General features: G+C 47.6%; 1 protein-coding gene across 2 annotated transcripts; it reads right to left on the bottom strand.

Annotated features, from left to right (window-relative positions):
• Window positions 1–210: 210 nt before the first annotated feature.
• Window positions 211–20,001, bottom strand: LOC149342869 (steroid 17-alpha-hydroxylase/17,20 lyase-like). 2 transcript variants are annotated; one of them, XM_089545383.1, is made up of 10 exons: window positions 19,874–20,001; window positions 16,067–16,260; window positions 9,959–10,138; window positions 8,213–8,306; window positions 7,629–7,784; window positions 5,052–5,260; window positions 4,750–4,875; window positions 3,743–3,847; window positions 1,752–1,883; window positions 211–691 (listed from the first exon to the last, which is right to left on the bottom strand). In XM_089545383.1, exons 2-10 carry the CDS (start codon window positions 16,227–16,229, stop codon window positions 339–341), a joined length of 1,518 nt encoding a protein of 505 aa, XP_089401509.1. In that variant the 5' UTR covers window positions 16,230–16,260; window positions 19,874–20,001; the 3' UTR covers window positions 211–338. The 2 variants fall into 2 exon arrangements, with proteins under 2 accessions (XP_089401509.1, XP_089401508.1); XM_089545382.1 differs by lacking the exon at window positions 19,874–20,001 and having other exon boundaries at window positions 16,067–18,501.

The raw sequence follows: 20,001 nt of genomic DNA, 5'->3' as shown, positions 1-20,001 counted from the left end.
CCTTCGATGCTGCAATATAGGGGACTTTCGCCAATTGCGATGAAGGCTCTGTGCCATTGGGGTACCTGTTGATAAAGCCGCTGTCGTCGCTTCGGTAAGCGCGGTTGAGGAGACACGCGTCTCACCTTTCAGTATTTCCTCTGATTTCTCTTTGAACTCTCCTCTTTCTGCACGTCGCAGGTATTGTGGCTCGGCTTCAACAAATGGACATGCCCGTGCACTTTCCTTTTAATATTTCCTTCAGTTGCAACAACAACACAAGACTGACCTAGAAGGCCAGTGTATCCTTGCTTAGTATCCTTCGTGCAGAAACCTGTCCCGCCTTGATTTTTCCTGTGCTAACTTTTCTTAGTGAGCACGATCTTCTGCTGGCAGGGAAGAGAGAACAGGCTGGAGTCGAGGCTGGTCAAGTTCACTTTCGAGGGGTCCTCCGGTGCGCTGCAGTTAAGCCGCTGCAAGAGGCGTACAAGGATGTAGAACATGTCGATGTGCGCGAGCTTCTCTCCAGGGCATGTCCTCGGTCCCATGCCGAAGGAAAGCAGTGCTGGGACGTCTTGACGAAGCTTTCCACTGGTCGGGTCCAGGAACCGCTCAGGCCGGAATTCTTCCGGTTCCTCCCAGACCTTGGGGTCGTGGTTGACAGCGTAGATGTTGTAGAGTATTCCCGTGTCCTTTGGTATGTCCAGGTTACCTGCATAGGGAGAGTGCACGTGGTAGGTGATGTGAGAAATGGATGGAGCCCTGGCATGACAACCACGAAGGTTGGCAAGCACTTCCCCGGACGCCAGGAAGAAATGATATCAGGTAGTTAAGCCTCACAATAATGAGGTAGATGAACATAGTTTTGTATTTCGTTAGAACCATCGTTTCGGCCTAGGGCTACATGGTCATAGCCTCCAATATTCTGTGCCCAACCAAGGCGCAGTCTAAACTAAACAATGGCCTGAGCGTTGTTTATTTATGCATTATGTCCGACACAAAAGCTCAGTGTGGTTGTTTATCGATCCTTCTGCGACTGAAAGAACTTTTTGTTCGTGCTGCAGCTTGTTCCGTCTGGTATGAACCACCTCGCTGAACAAATTTACCAGCTTTAGAAACTTTTGTTCAGAATTTCGGGTCTTGTAGGAAAGCACTGCCATAGTAAGCTCACAGCCTGCGCGTAGTCTGACCAGGTCGATCATTTAGCGCTTTTCTTCGCACTTCTCAACGCGTCAGCTTTTCAGGCTGTCCTATCGAATAAGTGGCGAGTAGCGACTCAAAGCATTCGCGCTGCGCAAAACAGCGAGATATGATTTTTTTTCCAGCCTTGGAAAACGTTTATCGGTAGGGACATTAAATATCTAAAACAAGTTAAAAGTATACTGAATGCAGTTGGAACTTTGCAGGAAAGTCATGTTTAGTTCGTGATGATCTGTTCCCTTTAACATGTCTAAAATTTAGAACGACGAAAATGTTTCGGAAGAGCACACTGAGGATGATCTATAGCAGGAACGTTAATAATTTCGGAGCAGATTGTTATGTTTGTACGTAAACTACGTCGATGAGCACAAGAAACAACGGCTCAATAAGCCAAAACCTTATGGATTGTGCCCAGTCGCTTGCTACCTAGTCGCAGTCATGAAGCCAACCGCGATCCACTCCTTCGTCTTTTCTTCCTCCGTGTGTTGCTGGCGTCTGTACACCATTGCGCCTGTCACGTACTGACAATACTTTTAACTTGAATCACAACAGCGTGCGTAACAAGAGCTCACCGACTTTGGTGTTCGTCGAGGTGTTGTGGGGTAAGCCCAGTGGAGCGATAGGGTGGAATCGAAGGGTCTCCAATAAGCAGGCAACAGCGAAGGGAAGCTTCTCTCTGTCTCCGTAAGTTGGCGGAGTGGTGCCTGGAAAGTACAATAGGGATGTTTTTGTCTGAAACCTCAAGGCCGCAAAAGAATCAGAGATATTCTTGATCAACCCACAAGGATTCAATGGCACACCTGTCGAAAAACAGATACCGTATTAGAAAGATAACCCAGTTAAAGGCAGTAACGTGATGACCTCAAAGAAATATCAGTCTTCAGAACTTGCTGAAAGGACACTGAGAATATCTCAATGCATTTTCTGGTAGTAAAAGCGATTCTAGGTCTCTTTCTGAGTATTTTGATGCTTGTGCGGGCAGCAAAAGAAGCTTTCATTGCTGAGAAAATTACGATTATACAATTTTTCCGCCACTTGATTCAAACTCTTCACGTCTATACTAAAACAGACGCCGCGATCTCCATTTAGAAGCGTGTCACGGTGTAACCGAGCCTCTGGCCTACGCGGCCTGAAATGTGTGCCGACGCACCTCAGTCTGCCGGCTATATCGCAGTGGCCCAGTGTTTATGGTGCTCGACTGCTCACTCGAAAGATGCGGACTTAATTCCTACTGCGGCAGTCGTATTTTGCTGGGTGCGAAATGCTAGATTGGCCCATGTATTGTGCGATGTCAGTGCACGTTAAAGAACCCCAGGTGGTGTAAATTACCCGGAGACCTCCACTACAGCGTTCCTCATGAGCTGAGTTGCTTTGGGACGTCAGATCCATAAACCCTGAACCACTGCAGTCTATTTGCGAAATCGGCTATTGGCGTCTACACCTTTATTGTCTTTTTGGCCTTTTCTGCCTTACAACAGCTTGCGCTTTCAATGAAAGTAGCGTCTTTGTCTTTAAAATACCATACTTCATTAAAACAGGCCAGTTTCAGTTTCTCTTCAGGGTCTCTTTAAAACGTTTAACAAACACTCTGGTTTAAAGCAACGTTTTCATGACTTTTTCCTGCATTGCAGCTATCTCGTAAATGTACCCAATTTTTTTTCTTCGTTACACGTCACTCGATGACGCATGTGCCACGTGATCTTCTCTGTCTCGTCCGTGCTGCAGTGCTCGCCTCTTTTCACTGCATGCTCAAGCCTAAACGCGGGAGAGAAGTTCCCTTGACACGTGGACCACTTATTGATGTGGCCTGGTGGCCGTAGCGGCGTGTGGCTATAAAACGCGCGATTTTTTAAGAAATGCGTGAGATTGCCTAATTTTTTTTTTCAGAAGACCGACGGCATATTTGTCCAACCTAAATTTAAAACAAATGATACGGTTCTTACTAACCACCAAATACAAATATCCAATTGTGGCCAGGCGCATGACTATACCAGCTAGAAAGTTAACTAGTAGAAGACAGTTAACCAGCCTGCTGGTTGACGCGGTTATTGTGTTTTGACTTAACTCAACCAACCGGATATTTAAAAGTTAGTTTCAAGGTTCCGTGAACAACTCGGTAATCGTTGTCGTCGTTATTTTTAGGGGAATCCGTGTCCTACAGAGTGCAGTTAGGCCATTAAAACGCACTCTAAACTATCACAAAATTCACGGACATAAATGATGCTATTCCCATATGTAACGTGCATAGGATGTCAATCCTGCCTGTCTCCAAAACTTTAACAAAATCCCGGCATCGTCGCTTGTTTTGTTTTGTGCGTTTCCCCCTTAAACAAGCCCATACAACGGTAAGTTGGCGGCGTACATAATATTCTTGAAGACATTGGTGAGCGTAAATCAAAATACGAAAAAGGGACGAACACACAAGACGAAGCGCTAAAATACAATATAATGCATTTACACATTATTTTCAGAGTGCGCAATATAGGAAAAACATACATCGTGCTATGAAGTGAGTTGGAATGAGCATTGCGTCAGGGAAATTGCAATCGATGGCTCTTCTTACCTATGCTGTCGTCAATTTCTTTCTGAATCCTCTCCTTAATCTTCGGGTCTTTCACCATCCGTAGGAAGAGCCACTGAAGTTGTCCAGCTGATGTGTCAGTGGCAGCTAGGACAGAATATCAGTTAAACAATATTACCTTATCAGCAACATCATGATGAATATTGTAAGTGTTACACGTCTGACATTGTGAGACACTACACAAACTCGTCGCACGTATACAGCACTTGGGAAAAATAATTCATACCCTACAGCAGAGCTTCAAGCGTTTTCTGCGTTTGAAGTGGTTGGCTGCACTATGTTGCATGCACGGGAAAGATAATGCTTTCCAAAATGCCTTCGCACGTCTAAACGTGTGGCAAAGGAGGTAATGAGTTTGAGGGAGATGTTCTCAGGTAATTTTGACGTGAGATTTCATTATCTTGTCGCTTACACTTGCAGCAAGTTTCATGCATTTGAGAAAAATAACTGTAAACTAGGCACTCAAGACAGCAACGCACAGAGCTTTTGCAAGTGTGGGAATCCTTGTGTTCCCTCGTTGCTCTGCAGCGCTGCCAAAAGCAACTGAAGAACAAGCGGGCTTGTCGGCCTTCACGGATATTCTTGAGCGCTACAAAAATTACATCTAAAAAGAGGATAAGAGCTACTACCTCGATGCTAGCACTTTGTAAAAACTGTGATAATTTTGTAATGAAAATCTTTAACACGTTTCCATTCTCTTTTTTAATCATTACATCTCAGCAAAAACTAGCATACGGAGTATATTTGCAAACATTCTTTTTAAAACACTATCGGGTCCTTGCGAGCTGCATTAAGTAATACAATGTTTCTATCCCTCTTCTGGTATAAAATTATAAATATTTTCTTTGCTTCGACCTGGACATGCCTAGGGTCACCGTTTCCTAACACCATACGGAATGCTGCTCAACATTAAGGCTGGGCAAACGGTAGTAAGTTAAAAAGAAAAACGAGCTTTTAGCCCTTGAGCCGAAAAAGCGCGGCGTACGTACCGCCAAATATGTTCAGAACAACCTGGACCATATTGCCTTTGGTCAGGTATTCCGCGTCGCCTTTTTCTTCCCGGATGGCCTCTTCCCGAGCAGCAAGCATTGCGTGGGTGAAATTTTCCGTCTTTCCTGCAGAAGCAAGCCACTCCGCGGTCAAAATACAGGCAAACGTAGTGATCAAGCACGCCAATAACTATACTCATTCGTTTCCATTCTTGCTAATTTATAGATAATAGCAAGCATAGATTGGTATTGGTTAGTACGGAGTTCCTCACGAGTCAGCATTCAGAATCGAGAATGTATACCTGGAACATAAGATGCTTCAGCCTTGGTGTAGAGCCTATCAACAATTTCCCACATCTCGTGGAACATGGCCTCGACCTTCTTTTCTCGCCCGCGATAGAGGAGACCCAGCCAGGGCGCGATGTCGCTCGGCAAGCCGTTAGGGGACACCTCGTAGAACTCGTTGTCGATCTCTTCAAGGCGCCTGACCTCCTTGCTTTCCTCGTCAAGCCTGCACAGCGAAATCATTTGTAGCGTACTGCACCTGTCAGCGCGAGCCAGATCAGTGCTGTAGCGTTGGTCCTGCTCACCAGGCCTAACCGTCACTGGTCGGTGAACTTTCTTATCCGTCTACTCAAGTAACAAGTGGATTTTCACCGTATAGTGCTATCCACAGACATCTGCCTCTGACCTAACTCTCCTCCTTTCTTGACGTTAAAAGTTGTCTTGCTTTGTCTCTCACGCCACACCTTGTCTTACACCGCACCGAGTGCAGCCGCGTGGAACTGACTAATATTATCTGTTACTAAAAGTAGCAAAGAATCAGGGATCCTATTCTCTAATTAAAAAAAAAAGCTCTTCATTCACAGCAGCGCGGAGGGACTGGCTGGCGCACGAGCGCCAGCTAGTCATAATATCTAGGTCGACGATAGTTCAATAACGAAACAAACATAAGTATGTTTTAATAAGGTAGGACTAGAAGCCCCTTCGGAAGGAAAATGTGACACCCGAAGCTAAACCGCTGATTTCTCGGAGGGAAGTCTCGTCGCAAGACCGGAACATTTTCATTGGTTGGAGGGGAGTGACCTCCCCGGACGGGACCATTCCGAAAGGGCTTGGAGGCGTGCGTGCTCCATTTCCTGGACCACTACCAGCTGACTGGGCACGAGGCATCTGACCTTTAAGCGCTTCGAAGCGAAGCAGAATGCGCCTCTCAATAATTTCTGTTTTGCCGTGAAGGTTTCACTTTATCGACCATTGTGAGGATATCGGCTTTATAGACGTAAGACTCGCCGCGTGAACATGGAGTTTAGCATGAGTGGTCCTGAACCACAACCACTCTGCACTGACGTGCGCGCAACGCATTAGCGTAAAAAACCCACGCGTAAACACTCACTCGAAATGTTCTACTGTTTTCTTATATTACAAAATGTTTCAACAATACTGCGTCCTCATTTTCCCTCTGTGGTGCATACGGAATATTAGGGCAGAGGCTCAGGGACTAGACAGAAGCAAATTGCAAAAAAATGCACGCCCTATCGTTTGACAGACTGCTGAGTATTTCTTCCTTATTTTGCCTTGATGAAAACGAATAACACTTGACCGCCTTTCTTTCTCGTAGCACTTGCCTGGGAATCGCTAAAACTTCACTGATGCACTACGTTTCTTCATGTTCAGTGTAATTACTATTGTACACGCCACAACACAATACCAAGTACCCCATCCTGCTTCGGTAGAGCTGCTTCTGTCATTGCGAAAATGCCACCTCGTGCAACGTAAAAAGTAGTGCGCTGAAGACGGGGCAGATAAATTCAACACTTAGAGCTATAGTATGTGCGTGAGTGATGTGCACCTTTATCCATTCCTCATCTTCGACGTATTATGTGTTTTATGTTGAATGTGCACCAACAAGCCCAAATATGAATTCTAATGCAACGCACCCGTTGAACGAACATACGAAGATCGTGGAACAGCGCCCCCTGCTGCGCCATGTACGGATTGAAGTGCGCAGGCGCACGGGCGTGCCGTCGCCGTAAAACCGGCCGCGGATAAGCTCCACTAGCCTTACAGCTCGCCCACCAGGAAAGAAGCGCGATGCCTCTATCCCGCTACCAAAGTTGAGCTTGGTTTCCCTCTAGCCCCACTGGGCTAAGAACTCAAACTAAAACGGGAGGAAAAGACCACTACAGAATGCATGCGCATTGAATTCTCTCTCCGACTTCAGTGAGCCTATGAATCTATTTTATATGTTGCATACTGGGCATAGAGGACTGAAATGACCACAACAAAATAGTGAATCTCCAAAGATCTATAAATCTAAATTATTTGGTGCTGTTAACCAGGGAACGAGATTCCCCAGAGAGCAACTCAGTCGCTGCTGCTATGCGGCTTCAGATAGTGGTAGTGGGCGGACATCTGGAATCTCATGGCATGAAAAATGAGCAAAACGAATGAAAGTAAAAAGCTTGTTACATTAACGCCCCAGTGACGGCCAAATTAATATCGAATATTTGTCTTTGGCATCGTTGTAGGTTGGTCGTGACTTCGTAATTAGCGTTCTAGAGACGTCCCTCCTCAGTCAACGCTAACTTCCATGTGCTCCTTTATTAATAACCTAATTTACGCTCGTCAGTGATCTAATATAATCCCATGTTCGTGCTCTTTAAGACAAATGTGTGCCTCCAGTTCGCAAGGTAGGGTTCATGTGAGGGACTAATGGAATCCGTCACTTTGATTTCCCCCAGTAATACAAGACGGGGCGGCGTTTGTTCGTTTTTTTTATATTTGTGATACTGAAGCCTTCGGCTTTTCAGGCGCCTTAAAGAAAACGTTATGGTATTTACAAATTGATATCCAGTGAGAACACAGTGTTTTCCAACCTTGTTCCGTAGACGGAAATTCCTATCAGGTCGTACAGAATGCGGAAAAATGGCTTTCTCGAGTCAACCATTTGCGGTCCTTCTTCCAAAGAGTCCACGTAGGAGTCGACAACGTCTGTGCACAGCTTCTCAAGTGCCTCGCTGACGGCGTACTTTCTGCAATTAAATGAGTAGCGGTTAGTCTCCAGGACAGCCAAGTGTACCCACGAGACAAATCATAGAAGTGAACAGTTTTGGAGAAGTTGGTTATTCATGGTTACACGAAAAACAGCACAGAAGCATGATAACACGAGGCGCTTGTCCTGTCCCCTGGTTTGTCCTCATGCTTTGTTTTTTCTGCGCTATGTTTGCCGAGAAAAATCATCACTTTAAACTCTTACATAACGCCTGCTACTGATGATACTGCAAATAGCCCGAGAAATTTGGAGTTGTAAATATGAAACATACGATGCGATCTTTACTATAATTATATTACGATGCCCTGCATGCATATGCTAAATACCCCAAGCAGTTTTAGTAGGCCGAGAGGTACAACGCAGGATTACCATAAAGCCATCAATTTTCGTCAAAACTTGCGTACTCACCTCACTGCGAGCAGAGCGACCTTACGAAGCGCCTTCCATCGAGGGTTATAATCTTCGAAAAGAATGTCATGGTTTCCCTGGGTCTGCAAGGCCCCTAGAACAAGGGCAAAATGTGCCACGACAAAAGCGTTTGTTGTTTGTTTCAAACCTCTATTAAGCTTCGTATGTAGGTTTCCTGGACCTAACCTACCAGACGCCAGGATTGGGTCAAGACAACATCTTTCACAACTGCAAGAGCTCCTCAAAACGTGTGGCGCTCAGAGGGATAAGGCAGAACCTGTTTTTTTTTTTATCTTATAGCCCTGAGATCACCCCTACTCACCAAAAGCGACTTTAGAGACAATCGCTCTTCATTCCAAAGCAAATACTAAATTATCAGTTTTAGTTGTTATTTCCAGTGTGAAGTATCATACCGAACGTTCATAACATTAATTAATACGACATCATCTCATTTAATAGCATTTGTTATATGTTAATGGGAAAAGAAAGCCTACAAAACTGCTCAACAAAGCATAGAAATGTTGCAGTTATGAAAGTTTCGAAGGTATATGTCCTCAAAACTGCCCTCCGATTAGATTTTTTTCCTAGCGGTCTTCAGTTTGGAGTTACGAAGAACCGGAGGCTGGCAACGGACACGAGCCGCTTTTAGCCTGTAGGGTCCATTAGAAAGTTTTCTATTACGCTCTTCCACTGGTACTGCGACGCTCCGCCCACTGATATGTTGGATTGTCGCGATTTTGCTTCCTTTATTTCTGCGTGAAGTGTGCAACACGGTTTGTTTGTGTTCAGCCTGCTTCACTGTCCTCGCTGTGGCTCCTGCTGGGTACACGTTTTTCGTTGTCGTTTAAAGAGAATTGCCCTGTAGAGACGTTTTGAAGCAGGTTACGCTCAAAAAAGTCAGGTATTTGTGACGACTGTAAAAAAGGGCAATATATCTTCATTTTCACTCAGAGCGTTCGTTATCTGCTGCTCTTGAAAGTGTGATATTTCACAAAAATGCCGGTCACACAATGCCGAAACTATCAAGACTATTTACCACTTTGAAAACTTGTAGTGGTGCCGTTCTAGCATGTGCTGCATTTACTAATAGCTCCTGAGGCGGAAAGGAAGCGGTGCCTGGCTGTCATCATCATCATCAGACTGATTACGCCCACTGCAGGGCAAAGGCCACTCCCATGTCTCTCCACCCTGTCCTTTGTGAATTGCGGCCACCGTCTCACCGCAAACCTCTTAATCTCATCCGCCCACCCAACTTTCTGCCGTCCCCTGCTACGTTTGCCTTCTCTTGGAATCCACACCGTTACCCTTAAGGACCAGCGGTTATCTTGCCTTCGCATTACATGCCCTTCCCAAGCCTACTAGCGTATTAGCTGCTAACTCCCAGCGGCAGTTGTTGAGCGCTAGTACAACCTCACACATGGTATTCGCAGGGGCACAAACATCGCGGTTTATCGATGCAAACAGCCAGTCAAGAACACCTCTTCCTTGTTTCGTGGCCCGAGACTCGCGTGACATGAACAATTTGGACTGGGCCTCCTTTACGGTGAGATTAAAGACACGCGCCAATATTTTGCGTAATTTGTCTGTATGCCCCAGGTCGGTCGCAAAGGGCAGATTTCGGATTGTTTTCGGCCAGCTTTGCGCATGATCGCATTGCTTCTTCAGTTGGCACACACTCGCAAGCATTCCTGCTTTAAGGAGAACGTCTTGTGTATACGTTGAAGCTATTCTTATCAGCACGCTTACCCATCTTTGTCGGGAAGCGACCGGCGAACTCGTGCCTCCGATCCAGAAACGCCTCGCGGATCACTGCGCAGCTGTTGAGAACCACCATGGGCTTGTGGGACATCCAGAGGGTGAAGACATCTCCATACACCTTCGACCACTCATTCGCCTGGCACGGTAGGTTCTTGACTTTGCGCAGTGCTGCAGTGATGTGGGAAAATCACATTCTGTTCATCAGAGAAGTAAGCACATATTAAACCTCAATTGTTCATAATTTAATTGCGGTCTCTGATGATGGCTTCTGTTTAGTTTTTCTTCAGTCTGCTGCGGCATTGAGGTATTACACTTGGAACTCTGGTGATCTGAAACTGACAATTGCTTACAAAAGAAGTCAAGCGAATTAGTTATCGTATATATTGTAAACAAGCCGCCGAAGAAGTGATGTTCAGCCTAATTTAGCTCTATTATGCTAAGGTTGCAAACAAAAATTTATTAAACAGAAAAGAAAATTACTGAGTGATGGCGGCCAAGCTCCACATTTCTCGAGCTCTTCCCGACTGCATGTCTTCTGCCACGCACCTGTGCACTGCCATTACTGTTTGCCTTCGAAGAAAACGGATATATTGTTCATTTTACTTCTAAGCGCACAAAAATATGCAGCCTTTGTTAGAATTATTCACACCAGAAGATTTGCATTTCGACCACGGAGTTGGACAAGTCTGCGAACTAGAATATAAAAAACCCGGTAGGGGAAACACTCTCGTCGCTATCCCACTGTTTTCTTTTTCGATTTTTAGGTGCGTCCGAAAGTACAGATGTCACCCAGACTTCGCGCACTTTTACGTGGGAAGCTCCCAGACACCCTTAGAGCGTGTGGGGGTAGCGGTCTCGGACTCGAAGGAGCTGCCCTCGACTCAGCGTGGCAAGCTCAACGGAGACCAGCTACCAAGTGACAAGAGGTTTTTGGGCGTTCGGTGCCCAGCTTTCGCTGGTCGCAAGCCAGAGAATGGGTCGGAGCCAAAGGTTCACAAAACAAAACAAGGTTTATATAGCAAAGAGACGATACAGAGGATTTCACAATCACTAGTACAAACACGTACAAAGTGATTAATTGAACAATGCAACACGTGCAAAGTTAAACTCGAGAGAGAATTCACTTACAAAGGCAATATTGCACCTAAAGTGCCCTAACACAAGAGAGAGAGGTAAACAAACAAAACACAATTTGTTCACCGGGCACTGCGGCAGTCCGACGACCAGAGTTCCTCGACGATGCCGTCCCGCAGACAGGCGAACGTTGCCTCGTTGGTCCGTGACTGGCCGAGTGGTGTTTTCCCCGGGAGTCGAACGGGCGCGCTTCGATGAAGCTTAAACGGCGGTCCGGACTGACTGATAGCTGTCAGCGTCCTTCTTTTATAGGCTCGCTCTCCCGTCTGTTTGTTGTTCGCGCCCGAGTAGGCGCGCACATACACGCAGCATTGGCAGTGCTGTCTCCCTTTCCTCTTCTCACCGGCCGCGCGTCCCCATTGGTCAGAGGTCGGGGGTCGCATCTCGAAGTTTCGAGCGTGTTCTTGAGTGGCGCCGACGCCGACGGCCGAGGGGGACGTGTCTTAGTGCACGCAAGGCTACGCCCTTTCCCCCCGTCAGCTGTAGAACCGACTCGTCTGTTCCAGAGAATTCGGCGTGGATGACTCATTCCTTCGGCGCACGCCATGGCGGTGGAGAGAGAGGCACGCGCTCGGCGGGGCTTTCTCTCTCTCCCGTTGGGCTCGCGCCGGCGAGACGCCGTGCGCGCGGCGGTTTTTCTTTGTTTGTTTCTAAAATGCGCCGAATTTTGTGACACTGCCCCTTCCTTTAAGAATATTGTGTAACAATATTCACAAAACACAAAATTCGCGCGCACATGCATGCGCTCACAAAGTCAGTGGCGAATGCCAAAATACATACATCAATACTTGATGCTTTCACATACATAACACAGTACAATAGACAGATTGCACTCCAAAACACGCCGCAGTTCGGCAGTACAATTCGCGCGCACATGCATGCGCTCAAAACTAGATATGAGAATATACACATCAATACCATGATGGTTTTCGCATACACAACAAAATGCAGTGTTCCCAATGCACTTCAAAGCACGCCGCGATACGGGCAATACATTAAGACAAGGCTACAAACATGGAGCACGCAAGTACAAGGCACACTTTCGCCTATACTTCCAAGTTTGGCTGACACAGCGGGCTCGGAGCAGGATTGCTTCCTTCAATCTTTCAGTCGCGCTTTTAATTCCCTTTCGGAAGCGGCTCCGGCTTTTCTTTCTGTCGCGGGTTGGACTCTTCTTCCGCCTCATTCTGAAGCTTCTCTTCCGAACGCTGTTTTGGCCCCGCTTCCTACTCGTACTCCTGTCTGGTTCTGCGGCCAGTCTTCGAGCCCTTCTTCTTTTCCTCTGGCCAGCGCGTCTGTTGCGAGCAAATTTAACGCCAGTTCGCTTACGACGGCTGCGCTTCAGGTGTTTGCTCTCTTTTCCGTGTGCGCTCTTCTGTTTCCGTTTGCGCCTCCACACTGAGTCCTTGCTGTAGGCTGGGCTCGTTCCTCTGAGCTTCTTTCTGACCTTGCTGCGGTGCTCGTGCAGCTCGCTTGCATTCGGCTCGGCTGTCTTCAGCTTGGTTCTGTCTCTATTCATTTTCTTTCTGAAGTTTCTCCAGGGCTTCTGCTTTTCGGTTCCACCTGCTTTGGTGGTGCCCGACTCATTTCTCTTTCTTTTTACTTCCTTCCGAACTCTTCTTTGGGCTGAGCCCGGTTCACTGACGATTGCGTCATCCGAGTTGTTCTCTCGCGATGCAGCCACTGGTTCAGCTCTCTCTTGTTCTTCGAGGACTGCACTTTCTTCTTCCAAGTCCTTTTTCCTTTTCTTTCGGAGCCTGCCTTGTGAGGGGCATTCTGAGCATGGCTCATTAGCCGTTGATGACTCATTCTCCTCACTTTCGCTCAGTGTTGCTTCCTCGGCTTTCTCTGATACTTTCCTGAGCTCGTTAGTTTCAGTGCAGTGGTGCTCCATTCCTTGTACTGCACTGTCTCCTTCCTCCGAGGCACAGATTTCCTCGCCTTCCTCTTCGGGAAAGCCCTCCTCGCTGCGCGAGGGTTCACTCGGAACGGCTTCCGGGTCTTCACTGAGTGCGCTTTCCTCAGCTATGACTACGTCGGTGCTTTCGTTCTCAACGACATTTGACCGCTCTTCCTCGCGGTCTCTACTGCCACTCTCAGGTGTGCAGCACTGCGATTTCTCGCTGGAGCTCCAACTTTCTTCCTCACCTTCAGGCGAGAGCCCTAAGGTGCACTCTGACTGAAGCGTCAGGTTGGCCTTTTTCTCAGTGTCTACTACCTCGGTAGTAGCTACGCATTCAGTTTCCTGAGGAAGGGACTCTCCTGTGTTGTCTTCGTTCTCTTCAATCTCACTTGTAGGAACGGGCTGTTCCATAACCAGGCTTTGATCTGTGGAGCTAGTCACAACCTCTTGTGTGGTCGCCAACGAATCAGTCTCGTTATTGCTGCACATGTTTTCAGCAGAGGCTAACAAATGACACTCCGCTTCCTCAACCTCCGCTTGTGCTTGCGCCGCCGTCTCTACTGTAGGCCTGTAGCCGGTCGACCTGTCTTCCGTATAGGGAGCGGCGGTCTCGTCAACCACACCGGTGGCCCATATTTCTGGGTCGTTCGGCGATCTCGCGCCCTTGATGTTACCCAGGATGAGGTCATACAGCAGGCGCTCCATGCACAGCGCTGTCACTTCTCCGGTGAAGTACGGAGTGTTCACGTGCACTCTGGCTTCATTTAACAGCCGAGCGGAACCATCCAAGAAATACACAGGGCTCATTTCTCCTGTAAGTTCTTCATCGGTGACCAATTCCCTTTTGATGAAAACACCGGTGCTTCCTGTGCTTCTGAGAACGGAAACGGACTTTCCTCGAATTTCGCCGGGGAGGACCGGCATTCCCTCAGTGAGAGACCCTGGTCTGACGCACGTAACTGTGCATAACACTGGAGGTTTCTCCCAGTACGCCTGTTCTAAGCGGTCGGCACTGAAGCCTTCTTCCTCGTCGTCGTACGAAGAGCCACCGGGTTGCGATACCTGTGGGACTGGCTTTTCGAGACTTGGGCACGCCGCTGCTTTGTGCCCCTTGTCTCCACACTTGAAACAAACAAGCATTCTCTTGCTCACTATGTCGCTACGGCAATCCGAGGCGTAGTGGCCTATCTTCTTGCACCGGTAGCATTTCTGCGAGGGCACTGGCACTCTACCACGCTTGCCCCTTCTTTTGTTAAGAGCTTTGAGCTGAAGCTCGCTCTTACTCTTCACTTCATCCCTCATGAGAATCTCATCCTCTAGATGAACTTCTTCTTGTTTCAATTGAAATTTATCTGCTTCTCTTCGGGCATTTTTCCTTTCTCTCTGCGCTTCTTCTCGCGCTTTCTCAGTGGCTTTTCGAGCCATTTCTCTTTCTCTCTCAGCGGCTTCTCTAGCCATCTCTCTTTGCCTCTCCTCGTTTTCTCTTCGTTCTCTCTCTCTTCCTTCTATTTCCTGGTTCACCCAATCCGCAATCTCGGATTCTTCCAGGCCCAGCTGACGACCCAACTTCACAATATCTCTTAGATCCATTTTGGAGTCTCAGCTGTTCAAGCCTCGAACATAGCTCAACTCGGGGAACCGGATCCAACCGCCTCTGCGCGGCACCTCACAATATCGCTCTGCTGATTAACACTCGTTTACGATTCGTAAACTCCTTCCGACTCTTTCTCCGTTCTCTGCGCTTACAAACACCGAACGTCCTGTCGCGGACGCCAGAATATATTGTCACCCAGACTTCGCGCACTTTTACGTGGGAAGCTCCCAGACACCCTTAGAGCGTGTGGGGGTAGCGGTCTCGGACTCGAAGGAGCTGCCCTCGACTCAGCGTGGCAAGCTCAACGGAGACCAGCTACCAAGTGACAAGAGGTTTTTGGGCGTTCGGTGCCCAGCTTTCGCTGGTCGCAAGCCAGAGAATGGGTCGGAGCCAAAGGTTCACAAAACAAAACAAGGTTTATATAGCAAAGAGACGATACAGAGGATTTCACAATCACTAGTACAAACACGTACAAAGTGATTAATTGAACAATGCAACACGTGCAAAGTTAAACTCGAGAGAGAATTCACTTACAAAGGCAATATTGCACCTAAAGTGCCCTAACACAAGAGAGAGAGGTAAACAAACAAAACACAATTTGTTCACCGGGCACTGCGGCAGTCCGACGACCAGAGTTCCTCGACGATGCCGTCCCGCAGACAGGCGAACGTTGCCTCGTTGGTCCGTGACTGGCCGAGTGGTGTTTTCCCCGGGAGTCGAACGGGCGCGCTTCGATGAAGCTTAAACGGCGGTCCGGACTGACTGATAGCTGTCAGCGTCCTTCTTTTATAGGCTCGCTCTCCCGTCTGTTTGTTGTTCGCGCCCGAGTAGGCGCGCACATACACGCAGCATTGGCAGTGCTGTCTCCCTTTCCTCTTCTCACCGGCCGCGCGTCCCCATTGGTCAGAGGTCGGGGGTCGCATCTCGAAGTTTCGAGCGTGTTCTTGAGTGGCGCCGACGCCGACGGCCGAGGGGGACGTGTCTTAGTGCACGCAAGGCTACGCCCTTTCCCCCCGTCAGCTGTAGAACCGACTCGTCTGTTCCAGAGAATTCGGCGTGGATGACTCATTCCTTCGGCGCACGCCATGGCGGTGGAGAGAGAGGCACGCGCTCGGCGGGGCTTTCTCTCTCTCCCGTTGGGCTCGCGCCGGCGAGACGCCGTGCGCGCGGCGGTTTTTCTTTGTTTGTTTCTAAAATGCGCCGAATTTTGTGACAACAGAACAGGGCTGAGAAGCATGCCTTGGGACCTGATGATTTGGTCCAATAAGGCTGTTCATGGAAAACATGCATGAAGAACAAACAGACACAAAAAGCAGACAAAAACTTTTAAAAGGCCACAGTATTCAAAATGCACTGAGATAGCCGCGTGAACATGAGATCAAAAAAACATATATGGCAAACAAAAAGAAGTGCGAGGGGTATGAAAAGCCGAAGCTCACTTTCATCGCTATCTATAGAGACTTACTGAGCAGGTTTCCCACCACCGGCAGTGGGAAGGGGCCTTTAGGGTACTTAGACACGCTGTGGTAGAAGCGTCCCACCACGTACGAGATGGCAAAGACCAACGCAGTGGTGATCACTCGCCAATCCCAAAGGGATGAGACGAGCCATTCTAGAAGCACGCCCATAGCGGCACGTGCGAAAGACTGTTTAGCGTTCCTGAAAAGAGAACCACATGAAGCATCAAGTATATTGTACGCAGTTGGCTTGTTGCACCCAAATGACAGTGCGCAGTACGTAATGGCTTCCGCCTATGGTTTGAGCTCGTCTGCAGTGCGTATCTTTTCGCTTCCGCCTATTGCGCGTCCGTTATGGTTTTCGGAACAAACAATTCCTGACGCGGAAACAAGCACAAAATGAACAGGGGTCGTGTGCACTGACAATAGTTTACATGCCCAAAGAAACGCTAATATACTGGCAATGTCTCGATTGCAAGAAGCAGCGCATTAAACCAGTAGTTATCTATACTGAGTAAGCGTTATTTCAGCTGCATGAGATTTCTCGTAAGGCGCAAACTTTTTTTGTCCCTGAAGGCATATAGTACTGTTTTCCTTACCGCACTATTTAAAAATGTTATAGTTCTGAATCTGTCAGCAAATAGGATCTTGACGCATTTGGAGGTATACTGTCCTCAAACGACTCAGGCTGTGACGAGCACCGTAGTAGAAGGCTGAGGATAATTGCGGCCAACTTTAACGTGCACTAACACCTCAAAGTACACGAATGTTGCAGGTTTGATCCTGCACGCAGACGTCGCATTTCGATGGAGGCGAAATGCCAGAGGCCCCTGTTATCTACGATGTCAGTGCAAGGTAAAGAGCCCCAGGTGTAAATTATCCGGAGCCCTCCACTATTGCGTACCTCATATCCTGAGTCCCTTTGGAACGTTCAACCTGTAAAACTAAACCGAATATGTCATAATCCTATTCGCCTACCCAATCAAACCAATACATATTTTCCAATAGGGCGTCGTCTAATCAAAGGCTGCAGCTTCAAGGACACTGACAGTACTCTGGTAAAAAGAGCGACATCATTGTGGTGAACGCACGTGATTCTCACAGGCTGTGATTTGATCAACCCTTCTATTTTAATAGCTGCGGGCTTTTAGGCATTTTCGAGGCAATAGACAGATTAAGCAGAGCGGAAACGTACGAGCGTTATACGTGTACCGGATTACCGGACGCTCCCTGCACACGAGCAGGGGAAGTTGCGAGCATAAGTGGGGCTACCGCTCATGCGTAGCCAGCGTAGAGTAATCTCGTATACGCATACGCTCGTACGTCTCCGCTCTGTTAAGTCTCTCTGATGACAAAACATTGCCGTAGGAGCCGTATTGCTGATATTAGCTGAAATGCAGCGCCCTTAAAGCTTCATTAAAGTGAGCAAGATTGCAGGCGACTGTGAAACTGCCGCGCGTGCACTGCCACAGTGGTTATTTGCGAGCAGCGTAAGCGACTTCCAGACGCTTCGACCACGTTTCGCACAGCTTTAGTTATACCACAACTCTCCATGAAAGCTTGTTTTTATCCTTCCCAATGTTGTTCATATTGAGTCATTCAAGATTTCAATTCAGGCCGCGAAACCATCCAATGGCTATGCCCAAACATGTTGCATTTTAAAGGTCTATTTATGTCTGTTACATAGGCATGTTTTTCCTCCTACAATAATTCACATTTTAAGGGTGCCGACGGTACCAGAAAAAAAAATAATAAAAATAAATAAGTGCTAAACCACGTTTTAGTTACTTGTGTTATACAGCACTGACAAACAGCGGCGCAGTCCGCATCGCCGATGTAAGGAAAAGGGTGGAATGGTAGCAGGAGCTTTGCATAAAGGCTAAAGGCGATTTAATGCATTCTTCGCTCTGCATAAAACGGGAACGGTGAGCCAGAGCGATTCCAACCCAGCACATCAGGTATACTAGGCGGATGCTCTGCTACTGCGTCATTGTGAATGTGGTTTTCCATAAATTCTGTCCAAGAAACAGCAAAGGAGAGAAAACAATTAGCCGCCGCAGTGGCTCAGCGGTTATGGTGCTCGGCTGCTGTCCCGAAAGACGCGGGTTCGATCCCGGCCGCGGCGGCTAGAATTTCTTTGGAGGAGAAATTCTAGAGGCCCGTGTACTGTGCGATGTCAGTGCACGTTAAAGAACCCCAGGCGTCTCTCATAGCCTTAGTCGCTTTGGGACGTTAAACCCCCTAAACCAAACCAAACCAGAAAACAATTACAATATATAAGCAGATCTGTATGAGCGGTGCGCAAGGCCTGGTAACGCTCGTATTTATGCTAAATAGCCTGTAGAATACTTTAATTGATGAGAAACCATCGGTGCGGTCCCGCCATTACCGAAATGCGAACCCTTTCCCTTTGCTGATAAGCAATTCGAAGCATTTTTTTTTCCTTTCTATTACGCCCCCGCCCGCCCCCCCCCCCCCCCCCCCCCCCCTCCTCCCCCTCCCCCTCTCCGCCACCTGGCCCCTCTTGTTAATACGTTAATGCCATCTTCCGTTAACCGTCAGCTGAACCAACCGCGGTTTGAGGCGACCTTGAAAAGACTGCGCCTAGCCGCTGGTTGTCCGAGCGCACGCGTTCACGGCGTGTTTTCGCAGTGGTAAGCGCACTAGCCACGCCTTACCGAAGCCTTATATACAACTTTTCGGAAAGTGTGGCGTCTCCTACAGGCCATATTTACAGGACCGCAGCGGCTCGAATTATCACGCAGTGCTCGCAACGTTCGCACAACGCTCTTGAGCTCTTAGTGAGTCAAGATCATTGTGTTCGGTGAAAGGAAACATTTCGCTTCTCATTGGCTGTCCATAGCTTGCCTTCTCAGTGAGTACAATTTGAAAAATTATAGGACTGGGGTTATTCGTAGCCTGTACGTATAGGTTACCGCGCTATAGCTACAAACAGGATACGTCCACTGAAAACAGAGCTTTTATAAGTTAGGGAGACAAAAAGAAATGTAATACAGGCATCACCACCCCTGCCAGTCTTCACAAACTGGGATTACTTCATAACCGCTAACTTAGAGGCGAATCTCTATTTGTAGGCTGCGCCGTCACTCACTTCATTACTGTGATCACGGAGCCCTGTTCGGTTCTGACGTCTGAAGTTTGAATTGTGTGACTGAAAAATAGTTGTCTTTGAAACCATTTTTTTTGCCATTATTAAGTGTTTCGCTGCCAAACATAGGTCGAGAGAGCAAAGCAGGTGATATTATAGAGAAAAAATTGCACAGAGCTGTCCTCCTCGTCCCTTTAAAAGATGAAACGTCGCATTAGTATCGTTTGAACAAATTTGTCAGTTCTGCAAACATCTTGACACCGTGTACCACCTGGCAAATAATTACCTTGCACGCTTTTCCTTACTTCCACAAGACCGTAAAAATAAGCTAAACATTCAAGGAAGGAAAGGCACTGACTATAATCCCTCTTTTGGATACGTAATAATCTCATCAGGAACGGGTAAATTAAGTGTATTACTCACTGATTACAGCACTGCTATCGGACCTGCAACTCTATGTTGTTATGCCACATGCTCCACTAAGCTGAAAGACGCTGCCTCAAGCACGGAAACAGGCATTTTCGCCCTTATAATATTTAACTGAATTGGCAGTCATCACTGCAATCACTCCAGTGTAAGTATCCCACTATTAGGGCAGAAACACCAACTAAGCGCAGGTATTGAAGGAAACTTCGAAGGTTGCGAAGAAAGTGCAATAAAGCAGATAACTAGGTCTAGCATGCTTATACTGACCGCAACCACTCACCTTACCGACGCTTGCCCTTTAAACAACGCGGCCGAAGTTAGATGCCACGGGACTGCTGGTGCAGGCTGTGCGTGATATTCCGACGCGCTTGACACTCGCGCCGTTGTCTGTCATTGACAAAGGGGACG

This window comes from Amblyomma mixtum, chromosome 5 (assembly GCF_055824585.1).
Source record: "Amblyomma mixtum isolate Tamu chromosome 5, ASM5582458v1, whole genome shotgun sequence".
In the NCBI taxonomy this organism is placed as follows: domain Eukaryota; kingdom Metazoa; phylum Arthropoda; class Arachnida; order Ixodida; family Ixodidae; genus Amblyomma; species Amblyomma mixtum.
This window is presented reverse-complemented; position numbering and strand designations above follow the sequence as displayed.

What these genes read in the sequence shown, in the direction of transcription:
- LOC149342869 (XM_089545383.1), bottom strand. Translation starts at nt 16,229, where the DNA reads ATGGGCGTGCTTCTAGAATGGCTCGTCTCATCCCTTTGGGATTGGCGA. An exon ending in GTCGCTCTGCTCGCAGTGAG is followed by an intron (nt 7,785 to 8,212) that starts GTGAGTACGCAA and finishes ATTTAATTGCAG; the next exon opens with AAAGTACGCCGTCAGCGAGG. An exon ending in TGAAGCATCTTATGTTCCAG is followed by an intron (nt 4,876 to 5,051) that starts GTATACATTCTC and finishes TTGCTTCTGCAG; the next exon opens with GAAAGACGGAAAATTTCACC.